The sequence below is a fragment of the Phyllobates terribilis genome, unplaced genomic scaffold (genome assembly GCF_046119375.1).
Source record: "Phyllobates terribilis strain yellow unplaced genomic scaffold, ASM4611937v1 Scaffold_4__5_contigs__length_816908805, whole genome shotgun sequence".
In the NCBI taxonomy this organism is placed as follows: domain Eukaryota; kingdom Metazoa; phylum Chordata; class Amphibia; order Anura; family Dendrobatidae; genus Phyllobates; species Phyllobates terribilis.
The window spans coordinates 25,093,572-25,120,999 of record NW_027362764.1 but is presented as its reverse complement, the minus strand read 5'-3'; the positions used below and the strand labels follow the sequence as shown (position 1 = coordinate 25,120,999).

Below are 27,428 nucleotides of genomic sequence, written 5' to 3'. Positions count from 1 at the left end.
GAGTGTGAAATAGATGACTTTATTCTACTAGCTTTAATTACAGTGCTCGTTTGTCCAAAAGAAAACAAGTTTACAAAACGGTTGATTACAATTCATTTACTGAAAGCGAGAATCCACCTGACTAGAGGACCCGTCCGCACAGCGACCACTGAGCCCAGATCCAACAGCGACAGCATTTCAGTGTTTGATCAGAGTAAAGAGGGGAAATAAAAGGATTCAATTATCAAATGGCAAATCTGAGCCTTGCAGCAAGAGGCATGCGGCCGGGGAATGACTCCAGATCGGAGAAAGGAATGACTGCCGCTTGGACGGGCACGAGCGCCACACGCCCAGAAGACCGAGCCCAACCACCATCAACCTTTGTAATCCTGTCCTAGTAATAAGGGTACCAATAAAGTGGAAACCTGACATCTTGTCTACAACCCAACCCCGCAGCACCTTCTCCACACCAGCACAGACCTTATAGGATGTCCGGCAGAGGCACTGACACGAGAGCGCTACGGGAGCAAACAAGCCTGAGCACCGCATCTGTACATGCATGGCGGCTCATACAACACACTGCGAGCCCCCGAGGAACTTCTGACGGGTGGTCCTTGCTGCAGGATTCTCCTTGCACAGGAGACCACAACATTGATTGCCCTCGTGTGACTAGACTGATTGACAGTAACTAGACAAACATTCACCACTGTGTAGTCCATCAGAAAGCGCACAACTCCGTAGGGAACCGCTAACAAATCCGGAGCTGACCGGCGCACAAAGCTCCACAAAATGGTTGTGAATTCAAGTAAATCAAAGGCCAGCAAACCCAAAATCCAGGAAAAACTGCAGCAAAATCGGGCGATAACCGCCGGAAACACAGATGTAGCCCCAGTGTCACCCAACAGACGAGTCGCCCATGTTCCTTACTTTTGTGGCTTGTCATCTTCTAACCAAGTTATCACTTGAACGCAAACAGAAGCAGCTGCAAAACGCAGACAGATCCAGCAGCATCGCAAGTACTGGAGCTGCCGATAACCATGCAAGCAACGAAAAGAGAGCTGAGCACCCTCGTGACCCCAACAAGGTGACAGTCCCACGCCCCACGCCCCAACCAGTCTGCTGTGATGGAGTCAACAGAGACCTTCTGCCAGGAGTGCAAGCATGGATGAATTCTACCCGCATGAAGCACCTCCGCCAACAGGGATGAACTCTGCCTGACGACCATGTGTAGCCCCTCCACCACCAGCGCTGACATTGACTAACTCTATACACGTGTGGCCCCTCAGCCAACAGGGATGAACTCTGCCTGACGACCATGTGTAGCCCCTCCACCACCAGCGCTGACATTGACTAACTATACACGTGTGGCCCCTCAGCCAACAGGGATGAACTCTGCCTGACGACCATGTGTAGCCCCTCCACCACCAGCGCTGACATTGACTAACTATACACGTGTGGCCTCTCGGCCAACAGGGATGAACTCTGCCTGATGGCCATGTGTAGCCCCTCCACCAGCAGCGTCAACAGGGATAAACTGCGCCCTTGTGTGAGGTAAACCGGCCAAAGTGTTAATTCTTAAAAGACAAACGAGCATTTTCATAGTAAATACGGCATCCTGGGCCCGGTGGATGATGTGAGCTCCCTCCCCGGACATGGTATTCTGATGACATAAAAAAGAAACCCAATGGAGCGTAATATTGCATAGGAGAACCAGAAACTGCCTCAGTGGAAACAAAAAGTAGTAACTATTTACATTAAATAGGAGACCTAAGGTATCGGGCTCTTCATGGCCACACGTACAGCACAGGGCGATACAGACGGAGGAACGGACGGGCAGACAGCGGCTCTCACTGCCGCAAAGTCAAACAGTTTGCCACATTAGATAGAAGCGGAGGAAGAAGAGGAAGAGGAGGAGGAGGAGGAGGAGGAGGGCGGCATGAAGAGAAGATGGGGCAGGACAAAAAATAAAGAAAATACCCCAAAAGAGGAAGAAAAAAAATATATAATATGAAGATGATTGGTGTGTCATTTCTGGTTCCGGAGCTGATTGGACAGCCAGTCCAGTCCTTCATACAGCCCGTCTCCGCTGGTGGCGCAGGTGGCCTGAATGTACCAGTTTCTATGTCGGAGTGAGTGAAGTCCTAACTTGTCTGTGATTTCTGCTGCATTCATAGCATTGGGAAGATCCTGGAGGGGGTAAAAAAGGCTGCGTCATCCATCAGCGCGGCCACATCTAGCAGCACAAGCAGCGCTCGGCGCTACGGCACCAACCTGTTTGTTAGCAAAGACCAGCAAGACGGCGTCCCGGAGCTCGTCCTCCGCCAACATCCTCATCAGCTCCTCCCTGGCCTCGTTCACGCGCTCCCGATCGTTGCTGTCCACCACAAAGATCAGCCCTGGGAAAAGGGAAGAAACATGAGGACTCAATGCCGGGATCAGCCGCAGCGCCGCCCCAAATCAGAGAGACAACGCGTATATAATCTGGAGGTGAAGATGAGCCGGTAACCAGAGCGGAGGAGCTAAACACAACGAGGAGCCGCAGAAACACACCTGCACGCACACAAATAGTGAGGAGCCGCAGAAACCTGTGCGCACGCAAATAGTGAGGAGCCGCAGAAACACACCTGTGCGCACGCAAATAGTGAGGAGCCGCAGAAACACACCTGTGCGCACGCAAATAGTGAGGAGCCGCAGAAACACACCTGTACGCATGCAAATAGTGAGGAGCCGCAGAAACACACCTGTGCGCACGCAAATAGTGAGGAGCCGCAGAAACACACCTGTGCGCACGCAAATAGTGAGGAGCCGCAGAAACACACCTGTGCGCACGCAAATAGTGAGGAGCCGCAGAAACACACCTGTGCGCACACAAATAGTGAGGAGCCGCAGAAACACACCTGTGCGCACACAAATAGTGAGGAGCCGCAGAAACACACCTGTGCGCGCACAAATAGTGAGGAGCCGCAGAAACACACCTGCGCGCACACAAATAGTGAGGAGCCGCAGAAACACAGCTGTACGCACACAAAGAGTAATGAGCCGCAGAAACACACCTGTGCGCACACAAATAGTGAGGAGCCGCAGAAACACACCTGCGCGCACACAAATAGTGAGGAGCCGCAGAAACACACCTGTGAACGCACAAATAGTGAGGAGCCGCAGAAACACACCTGTGCGCGCACAAATAGTGAGGAGCCGCAGAAACCTGTGCGCACACAAATAGTGAGGAGCCGCAGAAACCTGTGCGCACACAAATAGTGAGGAGCCGCAGAAACACACCTGCGCGCGCACAAATAGTGAGGACCCGCAGAAACCTGTGAGCACACAAATAGTGAGGAGCCGCAGAAACACACCTGCGCGCGCACAAATAGTGAGGAGCCGCAGAAACACACCTGCGCGCGCACAAATGGTGAGGAGCCGCAGAAACCTGTGCGCACACAAATAGTGAGGAGCCGCAGAAACACACCTGCGCGCGCACAAATAGTGAGGAGCCGCAGAAACCTGTGCGCACACAAATAGTGAGGAGCCGCAGAAACACACATGCGTGCGCACAAATAGTGAGGAGCCGCAGAAACACACCTGTGCGCGCACAAATAGTGAGGAGCCGCAGAAAAACACCTGTGCGCGCACAAATAGTGAGGAGCCGCAGAAAAACACCTGTGCGCACACAAATAGTGAGGAGCCGCAGACACCTGTGCGCACACAAATAGTGAGGAGCCGCAGACACACCTGTGCGGGCACAAATAGTGAGGAGCCGCAGAAACACACCTGTGCGCGCACAAATAGTGAGGAGCCGCAGAAACACACCTGTGAGCACACAAATAGTGAGAAGCCGCAGAAACACACCTGTGCGCACACAAATAGTAATGAGCCGCAGAAACACACCTGTGCGCACACAAATAGTGAGGAGCCGCAGAAACACCTGTGCGCACACAAATAGTGAGGAGCCGCAGAAACACACCTGTGCGCACACAAATAGTAATGAGCCGCAGAAACACACCTGTGCGCACACAAATAGTGAGGAGCCGCAGAAACACACCTGTGCGCACACAAATAGTGAGGAGCCGCAGAAACACACCTGCGCGCGCACAAATAGTGAGGAGCCGCAGAAACACACCTGTGAGCGCACAAATAGTGAGAAGCCGCAGAAACACACCTGTGCGCGCACAAATAGTGAGGAGCCGCAGAAACACACCTGTGCGCGCACAAATAGTGAGGAGCCGCAGAAACCTGTGCGCACACAAATAGTGAGGAGCCGCAGAAACACACCTGCACGCAAACAAATAGTGAGGAGCCGCAGAAACACACCTGCTCGCACACAAATAGTGAGGAGCCGCAGAAACACACCTGTGCGCACACAAATAGTGAGGAGCCGCAGAAACACACCTGTGCGCACACAAATAGTGAGGAGCCGCAGAAACCTGTGCGCACACAAATAGTGAGGAGCCGCAGAAACACACCTGCACGCACACAAATAGTGAGGAGCCGCAGAAACACACCTGCACGCACACAAATAGTGAGGAGCCGCAGAAACACACCTGTGCGCACACAAATAGTGAGGAGCCGCAGAAACACACCTGTGCGCACACAAATAGTGAGGAGCCGCAGAAACACACCTGCGCGCACACAAATAGTGAGGAGCCGCAGAAACACACCTGTGAACGCACAAATAGTGAGGAGCCGCAGAAACACACCTGTGCGCGCACAAATAGTGAGGAGCCGCAGAAACCTGTGCGCACACAAATAGTGAGGAGCCGCAGAAACCTGTGCGCACACAAATAGTGAGGAGCCGCAGAAACACACCTGCGCGCGCACAAATAGTGAGGACCCGCAGAAACCTGTGAGCACACAAATAGTGAGGAGCCGCAGAAACACACCTGCGCGCGCACAAATAGTGAGGAGCCGCAGAAACACACCTGCGCGCGCACAAATGGTGAGGAGCCGCAGAAACCTGTGCGAACACAAATAGTGAGGAGCCGCAGAAACACACCTGCGCGCGCACAAATAGTCAGGAGCCGCAGAAACCTGTGCGCACACAAATAGTGAGGAGCCGCAGAAACACACATGCGCGCGCACAAATAGTGAGGAGCCGCAGAAACCTGTGCGCACACAAATAGTGAGGAGCCGCAGAAACCTGTGCGCACACAAATAGTGAGGAGCCGCAGAAACACACCTGCGCGCGCACAAATAGTGAGGAGCCCCAGAAACCTGTGCGCACACAAAGTCAGGGGCCGCAGAAACACACCTGCGCGCGCACAAATAGTGAGGAGCCGCAGAAACACACCTGTGCGCGCACAAATAGTGAGGAGCCGCAGAAACACACCTGTGCGCGCACAAATAGTGAGGAGCCGCAGAAACACACCTGCACGCACACAAATAGTGAGGAGAAGCAGAAACCTGTGCGCACACAAATAGTGAGGAGCCGCAGAAACACACATGCGCGCGCACAAATAGTGAGGAGCCGCAGAAACACACCTGTGCGCGCACAAATAGTGAGGAGCCGCAGAAAAACACCTGTGCGCGCACAAATAGTGAGGAGCCGCAGAAAAACACCTGTGCGCGCACAAATAGTGAGGAGCCGCAGAAAAACACCTGTGCGCGCACAAATAGTGAGGAGCCGCAGACACACCTGTGCGGGCACAAATAGTGAGGAGCCGCAGAAACACACCTGTGCGCACACAAATAGTAATGAGCCGCAGAAACACACCTGTGCGCGCACAAATAGTGAGGAGCCGCAGAAACACACCTGTACGCACACAAATAGTGAGGAGCCGCAGAAACCTGTGAGCACACAAATAGTGAGGAGCCGCAGAAACACACCTGCACGCACACAAATAGTGAGGAACCGCAGAAACACACCTGTACGCACACAAATAGTGAGGAGCCGCAGAAACCTGTGCGCACACAAATAGTGAGGAGCCGCAGAAACCAGTGCGCACACAAATAGTGAGGAGCCGCAGAAACACACCTGTGCGCGCACAAATAGTAATGAGCCGCAGAAACACACCTGTGCGTGCACAAATAGTGAGGAGCCGCAGAAACACACCTGTGCGCGCACAAATAGTAATGAGCCGCAGAAACACACCTGTGCGCGCGCAAATAGGGAGGAGCCGCAGAAACACACCTGTGCGTGCGCAAATAGGGAGGAGCCGCAGAAACACACCTGTGCGCACACAAATAGTAATGAGCCGCAGAAACACACCTGTGCGTGCACAAATAGTGAGGAGCCGCAGAAACACACCTGTGCGCGCACAAATAGTGAGGACCCGCAGAAACACACCTGTGCGCACGCAAATAGAGCAGCAGAAACACACCTGTGCGCGCACAAATAGTGAGGAGCCGCAGAAACACACCTGTGCGCACACAAATAGTAATGAGCCGCAGAAACACACCTGTGCGCACACAAATAGTGAGGAGCCGCAGAAACACCTGTGCGCACACAAATAGTGAGGAGCCGCAGAAACACACCTGTGCGCACACAAATAGTAATGAGCCGCAGAAACACACCTGTGCGCACACAAATAGTGAGGAGCCGCAGAAACACACCTGTGCGCACACAAATAGTGAGGAGCCGCAGAAACACACCTGCGCGCGCACAAATAGTGAGGAGCCGCAGAAACACACCTGTGAGCGCACAAATAGTGAGAAGCCGCAGAAACACACCTGTGCGCGCACAAATAGTGAGGAGCCGCAGAAACACACCTGTGCGCGCACAAATAGTGAGGAGCCGCAGAAACCTGTGCGCACACAAATAGTGAGGAGCCGCAGAAACACACCTGCACGCAAACAAATAGTGAGGAGCCGCAGAAACACACCTGCTCGCACACAAATAGTGAGGAGCCGCAGAAACACACCTGTGCGCACACAAATAGTGAGGAGCCGCAGAAACACACCTGTGCGCACACAAATAGTGAGGAGCCGCAGAAACCTGTGCGCACACAAATAGTGAGGAGCCGCAGAAACACACCTGCACGCACACAAATAGTGAGGAGCCGCAGAAACACACCTGCACGCACACAAATAGTGAGGAGCCGCAGAAACACACCTGTGCGCACACAAATAGTGAGGAGCCGCAGAAACACACCTGTGCGCACACAAATAGTGAGGAGCCGCAGAAACACACCTGCGCGCACACAAATAGTGAGGAGCCGCAGAAACACACCTGTGAACGCACAAATAGTGAGGAGCCGCAGAAACACACCTGTGCGCGCACAAATAGTGAGGAGCCGCAGAAACCTGTGCGCACACAAATAGTGAGGAGCCGCAGAAACCTGTGCGCACACAAATAGTGAGGAGCCGCAGAAACACACCTGCGCGCGCACAAATAGTGAGGACCCGCAGAAACCTGTGAGCACACAAATAGTGAGGAGCCGCAGAAACACACCTGCGCGCGCACAAATAGTGAGGAGCCGCAGAAACACACCTGCGCGCGCACAAATGGTGAGGAGCCGCAGAAACCTGTGCGAACACAAATAGTGAGGAGCCGCAGAAACACACCTGCGCGCGCACAAATAGTCAGGAGCCGCAGAAACCTGTGCGCACACAAATAGTGAGGAGCCGCAGAAACACACATGCGCGCGCACAAATAGTGAGGAGCCGCAGAAACCTGTGCGCACACAAATAGTGAGGAGCCGCAGAAACCTGTGCGCACACAAATAGTGAGGAGCCGCAGAAACACACCTGCGCGCGCACAAATAGTGAGGAGCCCCAGAAACCTGTGCGCACACAAAGTCAGGGGCCGCAGAAACACACCTGCGCGCGCACAAATAGTGAGGAGCCGCAGAAACACACCTGTGCGCGCACAAATAGTGAGGAGCCGCAGAAACACACCTGTGCGCGCACAAATAGTGAGGAGCCGCAGAAACACACCTGCACGCACACAAATAGTGAGGAGAAGCAGAAACCTGTGCGCACACAAATAGTGAGGAGCCGCAGAAACACACATGCGCGCGCACAAATAGTGAGGAGCCGCAGAAACACACCTGTGCGCGCACAAATAGTGAGGAGCCGCAGAAAAACACCTGTGCGCGCACAAATAGTGAGGAGCCGCAGAAAAACACCTGTGCGCGCACAAATAGTGAGGAGCCGCAGAAAAACACCTGTGCGCGCACAAATAGTGAGGAGCCGCAGACACACCTGTGCGGGCACAAATAGTGAGGAGCCGCAGAAACACACCTGTGCGCACACAAATAGTAATGAGCCGCAGAAACACACCTGTGCGCGCACAAATAGTGAGGAGCCGCAGAAACACACCTGTACGCACACAAATAGTGAGGAGCCGCAGAAACCTGTGAGCACACAAATAGTGAGGAGCCGCAGAAACACACCTGCACGCACACAAATAGTGAGGAACCGCAGAAACACACCTGTACGCACACAAATAGTGAGGAGCCGCAGAAACCTGTGCGCACACAAATAGTGAGGAGCCGCAGAAACCAGTGCGCACACAAATAGTGAGGAGCCGCAGAAACACACCTGTGCGCGCACAAATAGTAATGAGCCGCAGAAACACACCTGTGCGTGCACAAATAGTGAGGAGCCGCAGAAACACACCTGTGCGCGCACAAATAGTAATGAGCCGCAGAAACACACCTGTGCGCGCGCAAATAGGGAGGAGCCGCAGAAACACACCTGTGCGTGCGCAAATAGGGAGGAGCCGCAGAAACACACCTGTGCGCACACAAATAGTAATGAGCCGCAGAAACACACCTGTGCGTGCACAAATAGTGAGGAGCCGCAGAAACACACCTGTGCGCGCACAAATAGTGAGGACCCGCAGAAACACACCTGTGCGCACGCAAATAGAGCAGCAGAAACACACCTGTGCGCGCACAAATAGTGAGGAGCCGCAGAAACACACCTGTACGCACACAAATAGTGAGGAGCCGCAGAAACACACCTGTACGCGCACAAATAGTGAGGAGCCGCAGAAACCTGTGCGCACACAAATAGTGAGGAGCCGCAGAAACCTGTGCGCACACAAATAGTGAGGAGCCGCAGAAACCTGTGCGCACACAAATAGTGAGGAGCCGCAGAAACACACCTGTGCGCGCGCAAATAGTGAGGAGCCGCAGAAACACACCTGTGCGCACGCAAATAGTGAGGCGCCGCAGAAACATCTGTGCGCACAAATAGTCAGGAGCCGCAGAAACACCTGTGCGCACACAAATAGTAATGAGCCGCAGAAACACACCTGTGCGCGCACAAATAGTGAGGAGCCGCAGAAACACACCTGTGCGCACACAAATAGTGAGGAGCCGCAGAAACACACCTGCGCGCGCACAAATAGTGAGGAGCCGCAGAAACACACCTGCGCGCACACAAATAGTGAGGAGCCGCAGAAACACACCTGTGCGCACACAAATAGTGAGGAGCCGCAGAAACACACCTGTGCGCACACAAATAGTGAGGAGCCGCAGAAACACACCTGTGCGCACACAAATAGTGAGGAGCCGCAGAAACACACCTGTGCGCACACAAATAGTGAGGAGCCGCAGAAACACACCTGTGAGCACACAAATAGTGAGGAGCCGCAGAAACACACCTGTGCGCACACAAATAGTGAGGAGCCGCAGAAACACACCTGCGCGCGCACAAATAGTAATGAGCCGCAGAAACACACCTGTGCGTGCACAAATAGTGAGGAGCCGCAGAAACACACCTGTGCGCGCACAAATAGTGAGGACCCGCAGAAACACACCTGTGCGCACGCAAATAGAGCAGCAGAAACACACCTGTGCGCGCACAAATAGTGAGGAGCCGCAGAAACACACCTGTACGCACACAAATAGTGAGGAGCCGCAGAAACACACCTGTACGCGCACAAATAGTGAGGAGCCGCAGAAACCTGTGCGCACACAAATAGTGAGGAGCCGCAGAAACCTGTGCGCACACAAATAGTGAGGAGCCGCAGAAACCTGTGCGCACACAAATAGTGAGGAGCCGCAGAAACACACCTGTGCGCGCGCAAATAGTGAGGAGCCGCAGAAACACACCTGTGCGCACGCAAATAGTGAGGCGCCGCAGAAACATCTGTGCGCACACAAATAGTCAGGAGCCGCAGAAACACCTGTGCGCACACAAATAGTAATGAGCCGCAGAAACACACCTGTGCGCGCACAAATAGTCAGGAGCCGCAGAAACACACCTGTGCGCACACAAATAGTAATGAGCCGCAGAAACACCTGTGCGCACACAAATAGTAATGAGCCGCAGAAACACACCTGTGCGCGCACAAATAGTGAGGAGCCGCAGAAACACACCTGTGCGCACACAAATAGTGAGGAGCCGCAGAAACACACCTGCGCGCGCACAAATAGTGAGGAGCCGCAGAAACACACCTGCGCGCACACAAATAGTGAGGAGCCGCAGAAACACACCTGTGCGCACACAAATAGTGAGGAGCCGCAGAAACACACCTGTGCGCACACAAATAGTGAGGAGCCGCAGAAACACACCTGTGCGCACACAAATAGTGAGGAGCCGCAGAAACACACCTGTGCGCACACAAATAGTGAGGAGCCGCAGAAACACACCTGCGAGCACACAAATAGTGAGGAGCCGCAGAAACACACCTGCGCGCACACAAATAGTGAGGAGCCGCAGAAACACACCTGCGCGCGCACAAATAGTGAGGAGCCGCAGAAACACACCTGCGCGCACACAAATAGTGAGGAGCCGCAGAAACACACCTGTGCGCACACAAATAGTGAGGAGCCGCAGAAACACACTTGTGCGCGCACAAATAGTCAGGAGCCGCAGAAACACACCTGTGCGCACACAAATAGTGAGGAGCCGCAGAAACACACCTGTGCGCACACAAATAGTGAGGAGCCGCAGAAACACACCTGCGAGCGCACAAATAGTGAGGAGCCGCAGAAACACACCTGCGCGCGCACAAATAGTGAGGAGCCGCAGAAACACACCTGCGCGCACACAAATAGTGAGGAGCCGCAGAAACACACCTGCGCGCACACAAATAGTGAGGAGCCGCAGAAACACACCTGTGCGCACACAAATAGTGAGGAGCCGCAGAAACACACCTGTGCGCACACAAATAGTGAGGAGCCGCAGAAACACACCTGTGCGCGCACAAATAGTAATGAGCCGCAGAAACACACCTGTGCGCGCACAAATAGTGAGGAGCCGCAGAAACACACCTGTGCGCGCACAAATAGTGAGGAGCCGCAGAAACCTGTGCGTGCACAAATAGTGAGGAGCCGCAGAAACCTGTGCGTGCACAAATAGTGAGGAGCCGCAGAAACCTGTGCGCACACAAATACTGAGGAGCCGCAGAAACACACCTGTGCGCACACAAATAGTAATGAGCCGCAGAAACACACCTGTGCGCGCACAAATAGTGAGGAGCCGCAGAAACACACCTGTGCGCGCACAAATAGTGAGGAGCCGCAGAAACACACCTGTGAGCGCACAAATAGTGAGGAGCCGCAGAAACACACCTGTGCGTGCGCAAATAGTGAGGAGCCGCAGAAACACACCTGTGCGCGCGCAAATAGTGAGGAGCCGCAGAAACACACCTGTGCGCACACAAATAGTAATGAGCCGCAGAAACACACCTGTGCGCGCGCAAATAGTGAGGAGCCGCAGAAACACACCTGTGCGCACGCAAATAGTGAGGCGCCGCAGAAACATCTGTGCGCACACAAATAGTCAGGAGCCGCAGAAACACCTGTGCGCACACAAATAGTAATGAGCCGCAGAAACACACCTGTGCGCGCACAAATAGTCAGGAGCCGCAGAAACACCTGCGCGCACACAAATAGTGAGGAGCCGCAGAAACACACCTGCGCGCGCACAAATAGTGAGGAGCCGCAGAAACACACCTGCGCGCGCACAAATAGTGAGGAGCCGCAGAAACACACCTGCGCGCACACAAATAGTGAGGAGCCGCAGAAACACACCTGCGCGCACACAAATAGTGAGGAGCCGCAGAAACACACCTGCGCGCACACAAATAGTGAGGAGCCGCAGAAACACACCTGCGCGCACACAAATAGTGAGGAGCCGCAGAAACACACCTGTGCGCACACAAATAGTGAGGAGCCGCAGAAACACACCTGTGCGCACACAAATAGTGAGGAGCCGCAGAAACACACCTGTGCGCACACAAATAGTGAGGAGCCGCAGAAACACACCTGTGCGCACACAAATAGTGAGGAGCCGCAGAAACACACCTGTGCGCACACAAATAGTGAGGAGCCGCAGAAACACACCTGTGCGCACACAAATAGTGAGGAGCCGCAGAAACACACCTGTGAGCACACAAATAGTGAGGAGCCGCAGAAACACACCTGTGCGCACACAAATAGTGAGGAGCCGCAGAAACACACCTGCGCGCGCACAAATAGTGAGGAGCCGCAGAAACACACCTGCGCGCGCACAAATAGTGAGGAGCCGCAGAAACACACCTGCGCGCGCACAAATAGTGAGGAGCCGCAGAAACACACCTGCGCGCACACAAATAGTGAGGAGCCGCAGAAACACACCTGCGCGCACACAAATAGTGAGGAGCCGCAGAAACACACCTGTGCGCACACAAATAGTGAGGAGCCGCAGAAACACACCTGTGCGCACACAAATAGTGAGGAGCCGCAGAAACACACCTGTGCGCGCACAAATAGTAATGAGCCGCAGAAACACACCTGTGCGCGCACAAATAGTGAGGAGCCGCAGAAACACACCTGTGCGCGCACAAATAGTGAGGAGCCGCAGAAACCTGTGCGCACACAAATACTGAGGAGCCGCAGAAACACACCTGTGCGCACACAAATAGTAATGAGCCGCAGAAACACACCTGTGCGCGCACAAATAGTAATGAGCCGCAGAAACACACCTGTGCGCACACAAATAGTGAGGAGCCGCAGAAACCTGTGCGTGCACAAATAGTGAGGAGCCGCAGAAACCTGTGCGCACACAAATACTGAGGAGCCGCAGAAACACACCTGTGCGCACACAAATAGTGAGGAGCCGCAGAAACACACCTGTGCGCGCACAAATACTGAGGAGCCGCAGAAACACACCTGTGCGCACACAAATAGTGAGGAGCCGCAGAAACACCTGTGCGCACACAAATAGTGAGGAGCCGCAGAAACACACCTGTGAGCACACAAATAGTGAGGAGCCGCAGAAACACACCTGTGCGCACACAAATAGTGAGGAGCCGCAGAAACACACCTGTGCGCGCACAAATAGTGAGCCGCAGAAACACACCTGTGCGCACACAAATAGTGAGGAGCCGCAGAAACACACCTGTGCGCACACAAATAGTGAGGAGCCGCAGAAACACACCTGTGCGCACACAAATAGTGAGGAGCCGCAGAAACACACCTGTGCGCACACAAATAGTGAGGAGCCGCAGAAACACACCTGTGCGCGCACAAATACTGAGGAGCCGCAGAAACACACCTGTGCGCACACAAATAGTGAGGAGCCGCAGAAACACACCTGTGAGCACACAAATAGTGAGGAGCCCCAAAACAGGGAGCAACGCAGGTCTCTGGAGAGGAGCAAGCACCGGGCACATAGCTAGGAGACACCCGATAATGTTTGTTATTTAACCCCTTCATGACTGGGCAATTTTCATTATTTTTTTGGCGCTTTCATTTTTCCCTCTTCTTGCTAGAGCCATAACTATTTTCTTTTTTATACAAGTAAAGTTGTAAACTTGAATAACATCGTTCATTTTACCAGGAATCTATAATATAATCAGGGATGTGTCTTTCTGTCCGAAGCCTCCATAGACTGGAGCGTTGCGCTTGCTCAGACAGAAGACCGCATGGAGCCGTTACAGGTAAGAGGAGTGTATGGCGCCGGAGATCGCGGGGTGCGTAGACACTGAACGTATACCGCCATCTCCGGCGCCATAAGGACATACCTGCCCGGGAGGAGCGGTGCCGTGGCGCCTCTGTTTGGGCCAGAGACCAAGGTAGGAGTGCGGCGTCGGAATTGGCGCATACGCTCGGGCGCTATCCGGCGCCATTTTAGTGAAGACACATTTGCAGTGTGGGGGGCAGAACACGGCGCCATATGGGGGGCATATAGCAATAAAAATGCAGGCTCCCCAGGCGTAGAATGGGTTCAATAGCTAGTTGTTATATATATTCTAACATGATCATATATCGTACATTGACCCATCACAGACGCGGCATTAACACGGACTGATGTCTTTACTTTTAAACTAGGGAAAGGGGGGGTTGTGTATAAGTTTTACATTTTTTTCTTTTTAACTTATTATTTCTTAGCCTGTGGTAGGGCTTCACCAGGTACCCGATGACCCGGAGGCCGTAGTAACCTATAATAGGTCCGCGATAGGATCTCAGACTGGTGGGGCGAGAAGGGCGCATGAAGCGCGACACCCTCAGGATCACACACATTGAGTGCAGCAGTCACAGGAGCTAAACATCAGAAATCAGACGGCGCTCAGGTCGCTGCTGTTAACGGCAGGTGCGGGTGTATTCTCTGGTCTCAGCGCCAGGAGAGGAGGAAGAGTGAAAGCAAGTATGCGATTTGCCAGTTAGGATGGATCTGGCCTCGCTCAATGCAAGTGTATTCAGTGATGGCGGAAACAGTCTAGTCGGAATGTGGCCAGAGTATATGTATCGCACACTTGCGTCCACATGACTGCTCCCTGCTGGTGCCGGCACGTAGTGTGTGCGCAATGTGAGGAGTTACAGGTCTGCAGTGACTGCAGACTTGTAGTTTAACCACTTTACAGCTTGTGGCGTATTAGTACGCACCAGGTTGTCACCCCGTTCAGCGCGGGCTCCGGAGCTGAGCCTGCACTGAACCGGGCACGTCAGCTGATTCTTACAGCTGACGTGCCCGCAACAGCCGCGGGTGGAATCGAGATCCACCCGCGGCTGTTCACATGTTAAATGCCGCTGTCAATCTCTGACAGCGGCATTTAACATCACCGCGCCGAAAGCGCGTCACTTACCCTGGATCACTGATGGGTGGGCATGACAACCCTGGGTCTGCAGCAGACCCCAGTGGTTGTCATGACCTGGTCGCTATGAGTGCCACCTCGTGGTCGGCGCTCACAGCACAGGACCATTTCTGCTACATACAGGTGATCTGCTGATCACCTCTATGTAGCAGAGGCGTTCAGACAAGTCCTGCTTCTAGTCTCCTATGGAGACTATAGAAGAAAGCAAAAAAAAAAAAAAAAATGTTTTCAAAAATATATATATAAAAAAAAATATATATATATATATAAAAGTTTAAATCACCCCCCTTTCACCCTATTCAAAATAAATAAAAAAAACACACATTTGGTATCGTCGCGTTCAGAATCGCCCGATCTATATGAAAAAAGAATTAATCTGATCGGTAAACTGCGTAAAGAGAAAAAAAAATTCTAAACGCCAGAATTACGTTTTTTGGTTGCCGCAACATTGCAATAAAATGCAATAACGGGCGATCAAAACATCGGGTCTAACGCAAAATGTATCAATAAAAACTTCAGTTCCGCGCCCAAAAAATGGAGACGCTACGGGTCTTGTAAAATAGCGCTTTTTTTTTAAGCAAGCTTTGGAATTTATTTTTACCACTTAAATAAAAAATAACCTATACATGTTGGGTGTCTATGAACTCGTAATGACCTGGAGAATAATAATGGCAGCTCAGTTTTGGCATTCAGTGAATGTGGAAAGAAAAATAAAAAAAACATCTGTTGTATTGCACTTTTTTGGCAATTTCACCGCATTTGCAATCTTCCCCCCCCGTTTTCCTGTACACGATATGGTAAAACTAGTAATGGCGTTGAAAAGTACAACTAGTCCCGCAAAAAATAAGCCCTCACACGGCCATATTGCCCAAAAAATAAAAATGCTATGGTTCTGGGAAAAAGGGGAGCAAAAAACGAAAATGCAAAAACAGAAAATCGCAGGGTTGCGAAGGGGTTAAGACTTGACGATCCCTTTAAATGGACGAAGAGAGAATCACAACAGGCGTACATCAATGTCCTAGAGCCCCATACAAGACACAAAGGCAAAGAAAATGTCACTGCTCACAAATCGAGGAAGAGCAGCCAGCACTCAGCCCCCCTAAAATTGAGAGTTGGGGACGCCTGGTACCCTGCTCCCTCAACAGTACCAAGATTAGGCAACTATCTGTCCCGAGATGTTCGCCCCCTGCAGCCCATGAAGCACTCGCCCCCCTGCAGCCCATGCACTCACTGCCTCTCGGCCCATGAAGCACTCGCCCCGCGCCTCTCGGCCCATAAAGCACTCGCCCCCTGACTCTCGGCCCATGAAGCACTCGCCCCCTGCAGCCCATGCACTCACTGCCTCTCGGCCCATGAAGCACTCGCCCCCTGCAGCCCATGCACCCACTGCCTCCCGGCCCATGAAGCACTCGCCCCCTGCAGCCCATGCACTCACTGCCTCCCGGCCCATGAAGCACTCGCCCCCTGCAGCCCATGCACTCACTGCCTCCCGGCCCATGAAGCACTCGCCCCCTGCAGCCCATGCACTCACTGCCTCCCGGCCCATGAAGCACTCGCCCCCTGCAGCCCATGCACTCACTGCCTCCCGGCCCATGAAGCACTCGCCCCCTGCAGCCCATGCACTCACTGCCTCCCGGCCCATGAAGCACTCGCCCCCTGCAGCCCATGCACTTACTGCCTCCCGGCCCATGAAGCACTCGCCCCCTGCAGCCCATGCACTCACTGCCTCCCGGCCCATGAAGCACTCGCCCCCTGCAGCCCATGCACTCACTGCCTCTCGGCCCATGAAGCACTCGCCCCCTGCAGCCCATGCACTCACTGCCTCCCGGCCCATGAAGCACTCGCCCCCTGCAGCCCATGCACTCACTGCCTCCCGGCCCATGAAGCACTCGCCCCCTGCAGCCCATGCACTCACTGCCTCCCGGCCCATGAAGCACTCGCCCCCTGCAGCCCATGCACTCACTGCCTCCCGGCCCATGAAGCACTCGCCCCCTGCAGCCCATGCACTCACTGCCTCCCAGCCCATGAAGCACTCGCCCCCTGCAGCCCATGCAGTCACTGCCTCCCGGCCCATGAAGCACTCGCCCCCTGCAGCCCATGCAGTCACTGCCTCCCGGCCCATGAAGCACTCGCCCCCTGCAGCCCATGCAGTCACTGCCTCCCGGCCCATGAAGCACTCGCCCCCTGCAGCCCATGCAGTCACTGCCTCCCGGCCCATGAAGCACTCGCCCCCTGCAGCCCATGCAGTCACTGCCTCCCGGACCCTGAAGCACTCGCCCACTGCAGCCCATGCAGTCACTGCCTCCCGGACCCTGAAACACTCGCCCCCTGCCTCCCAGGCCCTGAAGCACTCGCCCCCTTCCTTCTGCAGCCCACGCCTTCTGTAGACCACACCTCCTCACCCTACAGCTCCACCCCCTGCCTTCTGTAGACCACACCTCCTTACCCTACAGCCCCACCCCCCGTGCCTTCTGTAGACCACACCTCCTCACTTTACAACCACACCCCCTGCAGCCCACGCCTTCTGTAGACCACACCTCCTCACCATACAGCCCCACCCCTGCCTTCTGTAGACCACACCTCCTCACTTTACAGCCACACCCCCTGCAGCACACGCATTCTGTAGACCACACCTCACTCTACAGCCCCACTTTCTGTAGACCACACATCCCCACCCTACAGCCCCACCCCTGCAGCCCAGGCCTTCTGTAGACCACACCTCCTCACCCTACAGCCCCACCCCCCGCAGCCCACGTCTTCTGCAGCATCACCTACCTTGTGTGTTCTGGAAGTAGTGGCGCCAGAGAGGTCTGATCTTGTCCTGCCCGCCCACGTCCCATACTGTGAAGCTGATGTTCTTATATTCTACAGTCTCTACATTAAAACCTGAAAGAGAAGGAGGTGGTCATCGTCTCTATCACAACAAAAGTTGTGACAGTGGATTAGCGGGGGGCACTTACCTATTGTGGGGATTGTGGTCACAATCTCTCCCAGCTTCAGCTTATACAATATAGTGGTCTTGCCGGCAGCGTCCAGACCGACCATGAGGATCCTCATCTCTTTCTTGCCAAAAAGGCCTTTGAACAGATTGGCAAACATATTCCCCATGTTGGAAATGTGAGAGTCTCAGGTGTGGCAAGAAAAACCTGCAAAGAAACAAATCCGTGAAATTACTACAACAGTTCTGTGAGCAGCAAATAATGTTGTGGTAAAGCGGAGGCGGCAGACAAGGAGCAACAGTACGAGACGCATCCGTGTAAACTTCATCAATACATTTGCCGAAACATTCCGTTTAACCCCTTTAATGATCCCCCCCCCCCCCCCCCCCCCTTCTTCCAAAAACCATAACTTTTTTTGTTGCCGTGTGATGCGTTTTTTTCCGTGCCGAGCTGACGTTTAATTAACACCATTTTGGGGTGGATACAACGTTTTGACCATTTTTTTTTATTCCATTTTTGTTTCTTTTTAGAAAGGTGCATCGACAAAGTAAACGCTGCAATTCTGGAGTTTCAATACCTTCTTGTTACAGCATTTACAGTTCGGGTTAATTTAATATTTTGATAGATCGGCCTTTTACAGACGTGGTGACACCACTACGCTTACTATTTATCATTACTGAAGGAAAAGAACATTTTTTATATATTTTTTTGTATTAATCCCGCGATCCTCTAAATGCTTGTTCTATACATAGTAAAAATGACGACCTGTGAAGTTCAGTCCCTGATTGAGCCTCACAAAAGGACAAAGATGGCGGCCACCAGCCGTTCCCCCGGCGGCCACCAGCCGTTCCCCCGGCGGCCACCAGCTGTTCCCCCGGCGGCCACCACAACCATCAGTGGATATGCTATTTACAGGTCATTAGCAGCAACTGATCGAAGAACCTAAATGGTTACACAGGAGCGATCAGAGGCCGCTGAGATGGTGAAGATGGCGGCTACTGAACTTGCTGCTGCTCACTACCAGTCTCCATGATAGGGAGAAGTGAAGCTGAGAAGCCCCGAACAGTGGTGCTTGGGCCAGTTAAATAGCAGCACCTGTTCCCCTTACATTAATCCCAATCACCTGTTTGTATTTAATTATATACCGTATATTCCGGCGTATAAGACGACTTTTGAAGACTGAAAAATCTTCTGTCTAGTCTGGGGTCGTCTTATACGCCGGTAATGCTTTTGAACTTTCAGAAATTGACATGCGGGGATACTCTGGGGGTGTTAATAAGCTGCCGTGGCCGTATCCCTGCCATGTCGGAGTTAATATAAGGTGGAGGGAGTTAAAATACGGCGGCGGTAGGTCCAGACAGTCAGCGCTTCTGTGCTGAAACGGACACATCGCTGCGTATTCCCAGCTCCGGACACAGCGCAGGGCTTCTGTGCCGACAGCTTTCACTTGTCACAGAAGCGCTGCGCTGTGTCCGGAGCAGGGAAGTTCGCATCGCTTCTGTGACAATATATGAAAAGCCGGCAATTCAGCAGCGGCATAAGCCGGCACCCGACAATTTAGAATAGAAAGAATAGAGCATCACACATAGATTAGATAGATAGAAACATGTCAGTCACATATATATGAAGTACAGTGATAGTGTTGCTTACTGTACTTGTCATTTAGTGTAAAGGATTTATTAAAACAAATATTAGTGTTTTCATGCACCGTCTCTTTAAAAAAGCCGGCCGGCAATTCAGCAGCGGTACCCGACAATTTATAACAGAAAGAATAGAGCTTCACACATAGATTAGATAGATAGAAACATGTCAGTCACATATATATGAAGTACAGTGACAGTGTTGGTTACTGTACTTGTCATCTAGTGTTAAAATAACGGATTTATTTTAAAAAAAATTGGCGTGGGGTTCCCCTTAATTTTAGTCTCTAGCGGAGGTTAAGCAGACGGCTGGGGCAGATGTTTGAAGCCTGGGAAGGGGGTAATACCCACGGAGCTTCCCAGGCTACTAATATCAGCCCCCAGCTGAATACCTAGCCTTTACTAGCTATTAAAATGGGGGATCCCAAAAAAATGACGTGGGGTCCCCCCTATTTTAATAGCTAGCAAAGGCTAGGCAGACAGCTGGGGGCTGATATTAATAGCTCAGGAAGGGTGCCATGAATATTGGCCCCCTCCCAGGCTAGAAACACCAGCCGTCAGCCGCCCCTGAAATGGCGCATCCATAGGATGCGCCAATTCTGGCACTTAGCCTCGCTCTTCCCACTGCCCTGTAGCGGTGGCAGTGGGGTAATAGGGCTGGGGTTGATGTCAGCTTATAATGCCAGCTGACATCAAGCCCAGGTTAGTAATGGAGAGGCGTCTATAAGACACCCCCATTACTAACCCCATAGTAAAAGTTAAAAAAAACACAAACACCCAGAATAAAGTCCTTTAATTGAAATAAACACAATTCTTTATTGTTCTAAATTAAACCATACTTACCGTCACGCCCATTCCAGCTGAAGCCAACGATCTCCTGCAATAAAAGTAAAATAATAAAGCAACCTCATCCTTACCTTTTCATGGTTCCCAGGACAGCTTCAGCTCTGCTACATCGAGATGACAGGCTGGACCGCAGCAGAACGCTGTCATCCAGCCTGTCATCCCGCAGACACTGAGAAGCGCAGGCATGCTTGCGCTCCTCAGTGTCTGGCTGTGACGGCATCCAGATGAGCCGACAATGAACTCAGCTCACCTCCTGGACGTCCGTCACTGACAGCGTGGGAAACTTCTACTGCGCATGCGGGGAGCAGGAGAATTTTCCCACGCTGTCAGTGACGTGCATGAGGTGAGCTGAGTTCATTGGAGATGAACTCACCTCATGCACGTCACTGACAGCGTGGGAAAATTCTCACGCTGAAGCGCTGAGTGCAGGAGAATTTTCCCACGCTGTCAGTGACGTGCATGAGGTGAGCCGAGTTCATTGGACATGATCTCGGCTCATCTGGATGCCGTCACAGTCAGACACTGAGGAGCACAAGCATGCCTGCGCTTCTCAGTGTCTGCGGGATGACAGGCTGGATGGCAGCGTTCTGCTGCGGTGCAGCCTGTCATGTGAATGTAGCAGAGCTGGACCGGTCCTGGGAACCATGGAGAGGTAAGGATGAGGTTGCTTTATTATTTTACTTTTATTGCAGGAGATCGTTGGCTTCAGCTGGAATGGGCGTGATGGTAAGTATGGTTTAATTTAGAACATTAAAAAATTGTGTCTTTATTTCAATTAAAGGACTTTATTCTGGGTGTTTGTGTTTTTTTTAATTACTTTACTAGAAATTCATGGTGGTCATGTCTAATATTGGCGTGACCCCATGAATTTCGGGCTTAGGGCCAGCTGATAATGCCAAGCTGGCCCTAACCCCTTTATTACCCAGTGAGCCACCGCACCAGGGCCCTGGATGAGTTGGGTACAGCGCCAGAAGATGGCGCTTCTATGAACGCGCCATTTTCCGGGGTGGCTGCGGACTGCAATTTGCAGCGGGGGGGGCCCAGAAAGCTTGGGTCTCCCTGCGCTGCAGATTCCAGCCCCCAGCTGCCTAGTTGTACCTGGCTGGACACAAAAATAGGGCGAAGCCCCACGTCTTTTTTTTTTTTTTAAATTATTTCATGAAATTCATGAAATAATTAAGAAAAAAAGGGCTTCCCTATATTGTTGTGTCCGGCCAGGTACAAATAGGCAGCTGGTGGTTGGGGGCAGCCCGTTCCTGCCTGCTGTACCTGGCTGGACACAAAAATATGGCGAAGCCCCACGTCAACATTTTTGGGAAAAATTAATTACAAAATTAATAATAATTTAGGGACTGCATCTTTATTAACCCCTCAATTGTCATTTAGTGTTAAAATAAAGGATTTTTTAAGAAGAAAATTGGCGTGGGATCCACCATCATTATAGTCTCTAGCGGAGGTTAAGCAGACGGCTGGGGCAGATGTTTGAAGCCTGGGAAGGGGGTAATACCCACGGAGCTTCCCAGGCTACTAATATCAGCCTCCAGCTGAATACCTAGCCTTTACTAGCTATTAGAATGGGGGACCCCCCCAAAAAATGACGTGGGGTCCCCCCTATTTTAATATGTTTATGAGTGACAGTTTTCCTGCTATATACCTGCATGTCATAAGAATTTAAATTAAAAAAGGACCATGTTAAATTCAAATCTGTTTTTTTTAAATTTTTACCGGTGTTTGGTATGCGTTGGAAAAGGGGTAGTCTTATACGGTGAATATATCCTAAACTCTATATTTTAACAGGAAAGTAGGGGGGTCGTCTTATACACCAGGTCGTCTTATACGCCGGAATATACGGTATATATTTTTTTCTTTAGACAAGGGATGTCGACGCGGTTAGTACCGCACTTATACTTGCGATTAGAGATGAACGTGACCGGAATTCCGGGTCCCGGTCACGTGACCGCCCCGAGGCGCGGCGACATCATCAAGCCGCGACTCACAGGAGGAGGCCGGAATCACACGCCCCTAGGACACAGATGCTCCAGCCGCGGCCGCTCCAGGGGGATGATCGGGCCTGTTTTCCCAGACAGGGACGCAGCCCCCCAGAATATCCAGAGCGCCACTCTCCGCCGGGGGTCGATGTGAATGGCACCCCACGCAACCAGCCATCATCTTCAGGGCGTTGGTGGGCTTGCCACCCCAGATAGGGACACAGTCCCACTGCGGTCCAGACCAGTCCAGGGGCAGCCCCCCCCCCCCCGATAGGGGCACAGACCTGGCTGTAGCAGGTGAGGTTAGGGCTGCCAACCCAGATAGGGGCGCAGCTCCCAATGCTATCTGGTGCAAGGATGCTGTGCATTCCCCAGATAGGGGTGCACCTGCATAGCTGACACTGGAGCTGCCGATCCCAGATAGGGGCGCTGTTCGACAGCCATATCCAACTTCATACGAAGATCTTCCATGAGCCTGCTATAGGTTCCCTCCATCAAGGACAGGAAACCAAACAGAGGCGAGGGAGAGGGCCGCCCCTCTTAAGCCTGTAGGTTTCCTGTCCTTGGTGCTGTCATGGTCGACCGATAAAAACACCACTCACACCGCTCCATGGGAAATGAATGAAAGGAACCTGTGATGTGAAAAATACACGTTTAATTTGCCTCATCTTCTGTGACTTAAAATGACCCTGCCATGTGAAAAAACTCCATAAACCTGCAGATTAACAGCTTTTTTTTTTTTTTTTTTTTTTTAAAGCAAAAAATATTCTACATTTCATTTAGATTTGGCCTAGTCATCGTCCTGACCTACAGATATTTAAAGGGGATATCCGAAACTTAAAGGAGTTGTCCACTACTTTATATTATCCCCCTAATGTATTCCCCCGGGGCCTCTAAGCCTTTTTGTAATTACCTTCTGTTGCAGGTACTGCCTGTGAGGGGCGCCATCACTGGCCGCAGCCGGCTCTGACATCCGCTGGTGTCACGTCATGGTTCCGGATGAAGCCGGGGGTCCACAGGTGGATGCTGGGTTGTGGGTGGGGTTACTCCCCGCGTCACACCCAGCATCCACCGCGCGTCCCTCTCCCCATTTATAGGGAAAGCGCACGGTGGATGCTGGGTAACCCCACCCACAACCCAGCATCCACAGCGGGGACCACATCTCTGATGTCACACCTCACTTGACATCAGCGCGGGTCACGTGATGCCAGTGAGCGGCCACCGATAGCGCCACTCTCAGGCAGTAACTGCAACAGAAGGTAATTATAAAAACTTTTATGGGCCCCCAGGGGCGGGTAATTGCAACTGACTGTTGTGCACGTCGCCGTTCTTCTCCGGTACAGAGCGGTCACAGACAGCTCCTGCCGGGGATTCAGAAGCCTCTGCTGGCATCACAGCCACAGAGCGGAGGCTTCTTTTCTGCTCCACAATCGACGGGTCGGGACTTCCGACGTCATTCTGATTGCTGGATCCCCACTGCCACACTGGGGGAGCCGGCTGTCAATCAGAATGACATCAGACGTCCCAACCTGTCAGCAGAATCCCCGGTGGGTGATTCACCCCATAATGAGTTTGTTTTCCCCATTTTTTCACACTTTTTTATGGAAAGTGAAAGGAGTCACTGAAAAAACAAAAACAAACTAAAGATAAGAATAATGTACATTCTCATTTTGCTTTTCCTACAACTCACTGAGCGTTTGACCACGGGACACCTAGCGACCACCGAGATCAGCACTCTGCAGCCCGGCCTGGAAAGTCGCGGAGCTGCGCACGCTCAACCTCCATTCATTGTGAATGGGAGAAAGGCCGGGTGCTTCATTCAAGGTCGCGCATGCGCACCATCACTTCCTGCACAGGCCCATTGTCAGGATCGCAGGGGTCCCAGGAGTAGGAGTCTTAATATGCATGGATAGATAACTTGTGGCGATTTTTTTGGGTGGGAGGAAATCAGGGCTGTGGAGTTGGTACGCCACGGCCCCAGCTCCCTCATACACGGCCCCCTCATACACGGCCCCCCTCATACACGGCCCCCCTCATACACGGCCCCCCTCATACACGGCTCATGTGTAAGTGATGAATTTACTGCAGCACAGATTCATCTCAGCTAAACGTCCAGACCCTGAGATCAGGAATAGGACAGACATTTATAGGACATTTCATAACTTTCCCAAATTCTTATGAAAAAATATTCCCCACAAACTGCACTGAACTACTGCACCCAATGTATTAGATATTATAGGAGTCGGTCCATTTCATACCGACTCCACAGCCCTGGAGGAAATAACCCTTAATAGTCCGTACACCTCATTTACCCGGTGTCCGTGTCGCCCTTCAGGCCTGAGCAGTAGGAGAAGTGTTCTTTATCAGTGTTGTGGACACCGTGGGACTATCGACATTAACACTGAGCACTTTGGGGTCCAAATACAAACCACTAGTGCGAACTGAGCCGACATCCCCAGGGGAACCGATGAATAAGAAGAGTCACCCACGGCCGCAGGACGACTGGAGAAGCCGTATGTGCACAGCCCCGTGCGTCTACACAAAGGAAAAGCAAACGGCATAAACTGAAGTCTCCTTACTACGGATCTAATGCCGTCAGTGGCACCACAGGCGGAGCACGGGACCCCTCATTCTACACCGCAGGGCAGTCCCAAAAAGCCACAGAGTCTCCATCCCATAAACTATCGCATTTTCAGACTAAGACTTATTTTTAACAAGAAAAACTCTTGTTAAATTGTGTGCGTCTTATATTCTGGAGGAGGAGAACCCCGACACCTGTCTGACACTGATCTAGGTGATCGATGCAGAGCAGGAGAGGACGCTGTCCAGACTGAGCAGAGGCTGCAGGACCTTCTGCACCAGCAATTCCAGGACCTTTCAGGTGGGCCGCTTCACGGCCTTCCCCTCCGGCCGCCTCACGGCCTTCCCCTCCGGCCGCCTCACGGCCTTCCCCTCCGGCCGCCTCACGGCCTTCCCCTCCGGCCGCCTCAGCCGCCTCACGGCCTTCCCCTCCGGCCGCCTCACGGCCTTCCCCTCCGGCCGCCTCACGGCCTTCCCCTCCGGCCGCCTCACGGCCTTCCCCTCCGGCCGCCTCACGGCCTTCCCCTCCGGCCGCCTCAGCCGCCTCACGGCCTTCCCCTCCGGCCGCCTCAGCCGCCTCACGGCCTTCCCCTCCGGCCGCCTCAGCCGCCTCACGGCCTTCCCCTCCGGCCGCCTCAGCCGCCTCACGGCCTTCCCCTCCGGCCGCCTCACGGCCTTCCCCTCCGGCCGCCTCACGGCCTTCCCCTCCGGCCGCCTCACGGCCTTCCCCTCCGGCCGCCTCACGGCCTTCCCCTCCGGCCGCCTCACGGCCTTCCCCTCCGGCCGCCTCACGGCCTTCCCCTCCGGCCGCCTCACGGCCTTCCCCTCCGGCCGCCTCACGGCCTTCCCCTCCGGCCGCCTCACGGCCTTCCCCTCCGGCCACCTCACGGCCTTCCCCTCCGGCCACCTCACGGCCTCCCCTCCGGCCACCTCAGCCGCCTCACGGCCTTCCCCTCCGGCCACCTCACGGCCTTCCCCTCCGGCCACCTCACGGCCTTCCCCTCCGGCCACCTCACGGCCTCCCCTCCGGCCACCTCAGCCGCCTCACGGCCTTCCCCTCCGGCCACCTCAGCCGCCTCACGGCCTTCCCCTCCGGCCACCTCAGCCGCCTCACGGCCTTCCCCTCCGGCCACCTCAGCCGCCTCACGGCCTTCCCCTCCGGCCACCTCAGCCGCCTCACGGCCTTCCCCTCCGGCCACCTCAGCCGCCTCACGGCCTCCCCTCCGGCCACCTCAGCCGCCTCACGGCCTTCCCCTCCGGCCACCTCAGCCGCCTCACGGCCTTCCCCTCCGGCCACCTCACGGCCTTCCCCTCCGGCCACCTCACGGCCTTCCCCTCCGGCCACCTCACGGCCTTCCCCTCCGGCCACCTCACGGCCTTCCCCTCCGGCCACCTCACGGCCTTCCCCTCCGGCCACCTCACGGCCTTCCCCTCCGGCCACCTCACGGCCTTCCCCTCCGGCCACCTCACGGCCTTCCCCTCCGGCCACCTCACGGCCTTCCCCTCCGGCCACCTCACGGCCTCCCCTCCGGCCACCTCAGCCGCCTCACGGCCTCCCCTCCGGCCACCTCACGGCCTCCCCTCCGGCCACCTCAGCCGCCTCACGGCCTCCCCTCCGGCCACCTCACGGCCTCCCCTCCGGCCACCTCAGCCGCCTCACGGCCTCCCCTCCGGCCACCTCAGCCGGCTCACGGCCTTCCCCTCCGGCCACCTCAGCCGCCTCACGGCCTTCCCCTCCGGCCACCTCAGCCGGTTCACGGCCTCCCCTCCGGCCACCTCAGCCGGCTCACGGACCATCTTCCTCGGCCTCCCCTCCACCGGTCTACTCCATGATGTAATTCCCCCGTCTTTCCTCCGTCTCCCCCGGCCTCAGCGCATCTTCCTCGTCATCTCACCTCTCTCCGTCGCGGATGGCTGCGCTCGTCTCCCGCCCCGTCCGTCTCTCGGCAGCTCCCCGTCCGTTTTCCGTGTCTGTGAGGCGTTGGTTTGTCCGCAACAAGATGGCGGATCCCGGCGGCCACGTCAGAGGAGAGTACGCGCTGCGTCCCGTGCGTGCGTCATTAACATGGCGGCCGGAAATAGGGGGCGTGGCCGTGAGGGAGAATCCCAGACTGGCAGTGTGGGCAGCGGCTGTGGGCGGGGCCTGAACGCTGATAGGAGGCTGTGCGGTTCTGGCGGCTTTTTACCTCAGTGGCTGTGAGGTGACGGAAGTGAGCGGCGTTTGGTCTGTCCCCGCGCGTGACCCGTGCGGGGGTGAGGGGGTGGGGTCATACGCGCCTAGGTGGAGGAGGTGGCCGTGACCACCCACGCGGGGCCCGTGACCCCCGCTCCGTACGCCGCCTCCCCGCGCCGTACGTTGCCTCCCCGCGCCGTACGTCGACTCTCTCTCACCTTTCTCACAGGTTTCATTTCGTGTTGAACCCCTTAATGACCACCGATGTGTGTCTTCACAGCGTCCGTTAAGGGGCCTTATTCCTTAGCACTGCTTTTT

General features: G+C 54.1%; 1 protein-coding gene across 1 annotated transcript; it reads right to left on the bottom strand.

Moving 5' to 3' along the window:
- ARF1 (ARF GTPase 1) lies at positions 1-27,002 on the bottom strand. Its single transcript, XM_073677180.1, has 5 exons — positions 26,833-27,002; positions 17,905-18,090; positions 17,720-17,830; positions 2,251-2,375; positions 1-2,166 (listed from the first exon to the last, which is right to left on the bottom strand). Exons 2-5 carry the CDS (start codon positions 18,050-18,052, stop codon positions 2,005-2,007), a joined length of 546 nt encoding a protein of 181 aa, XP_073533281.1. The 5' UTR covers positions 18,053-18,090; positions 26,833-27,002; the 3' UTR covers positions 1-2,004.
- Positions 27,003-27,428: the final 426 nt, after the last annotated feature.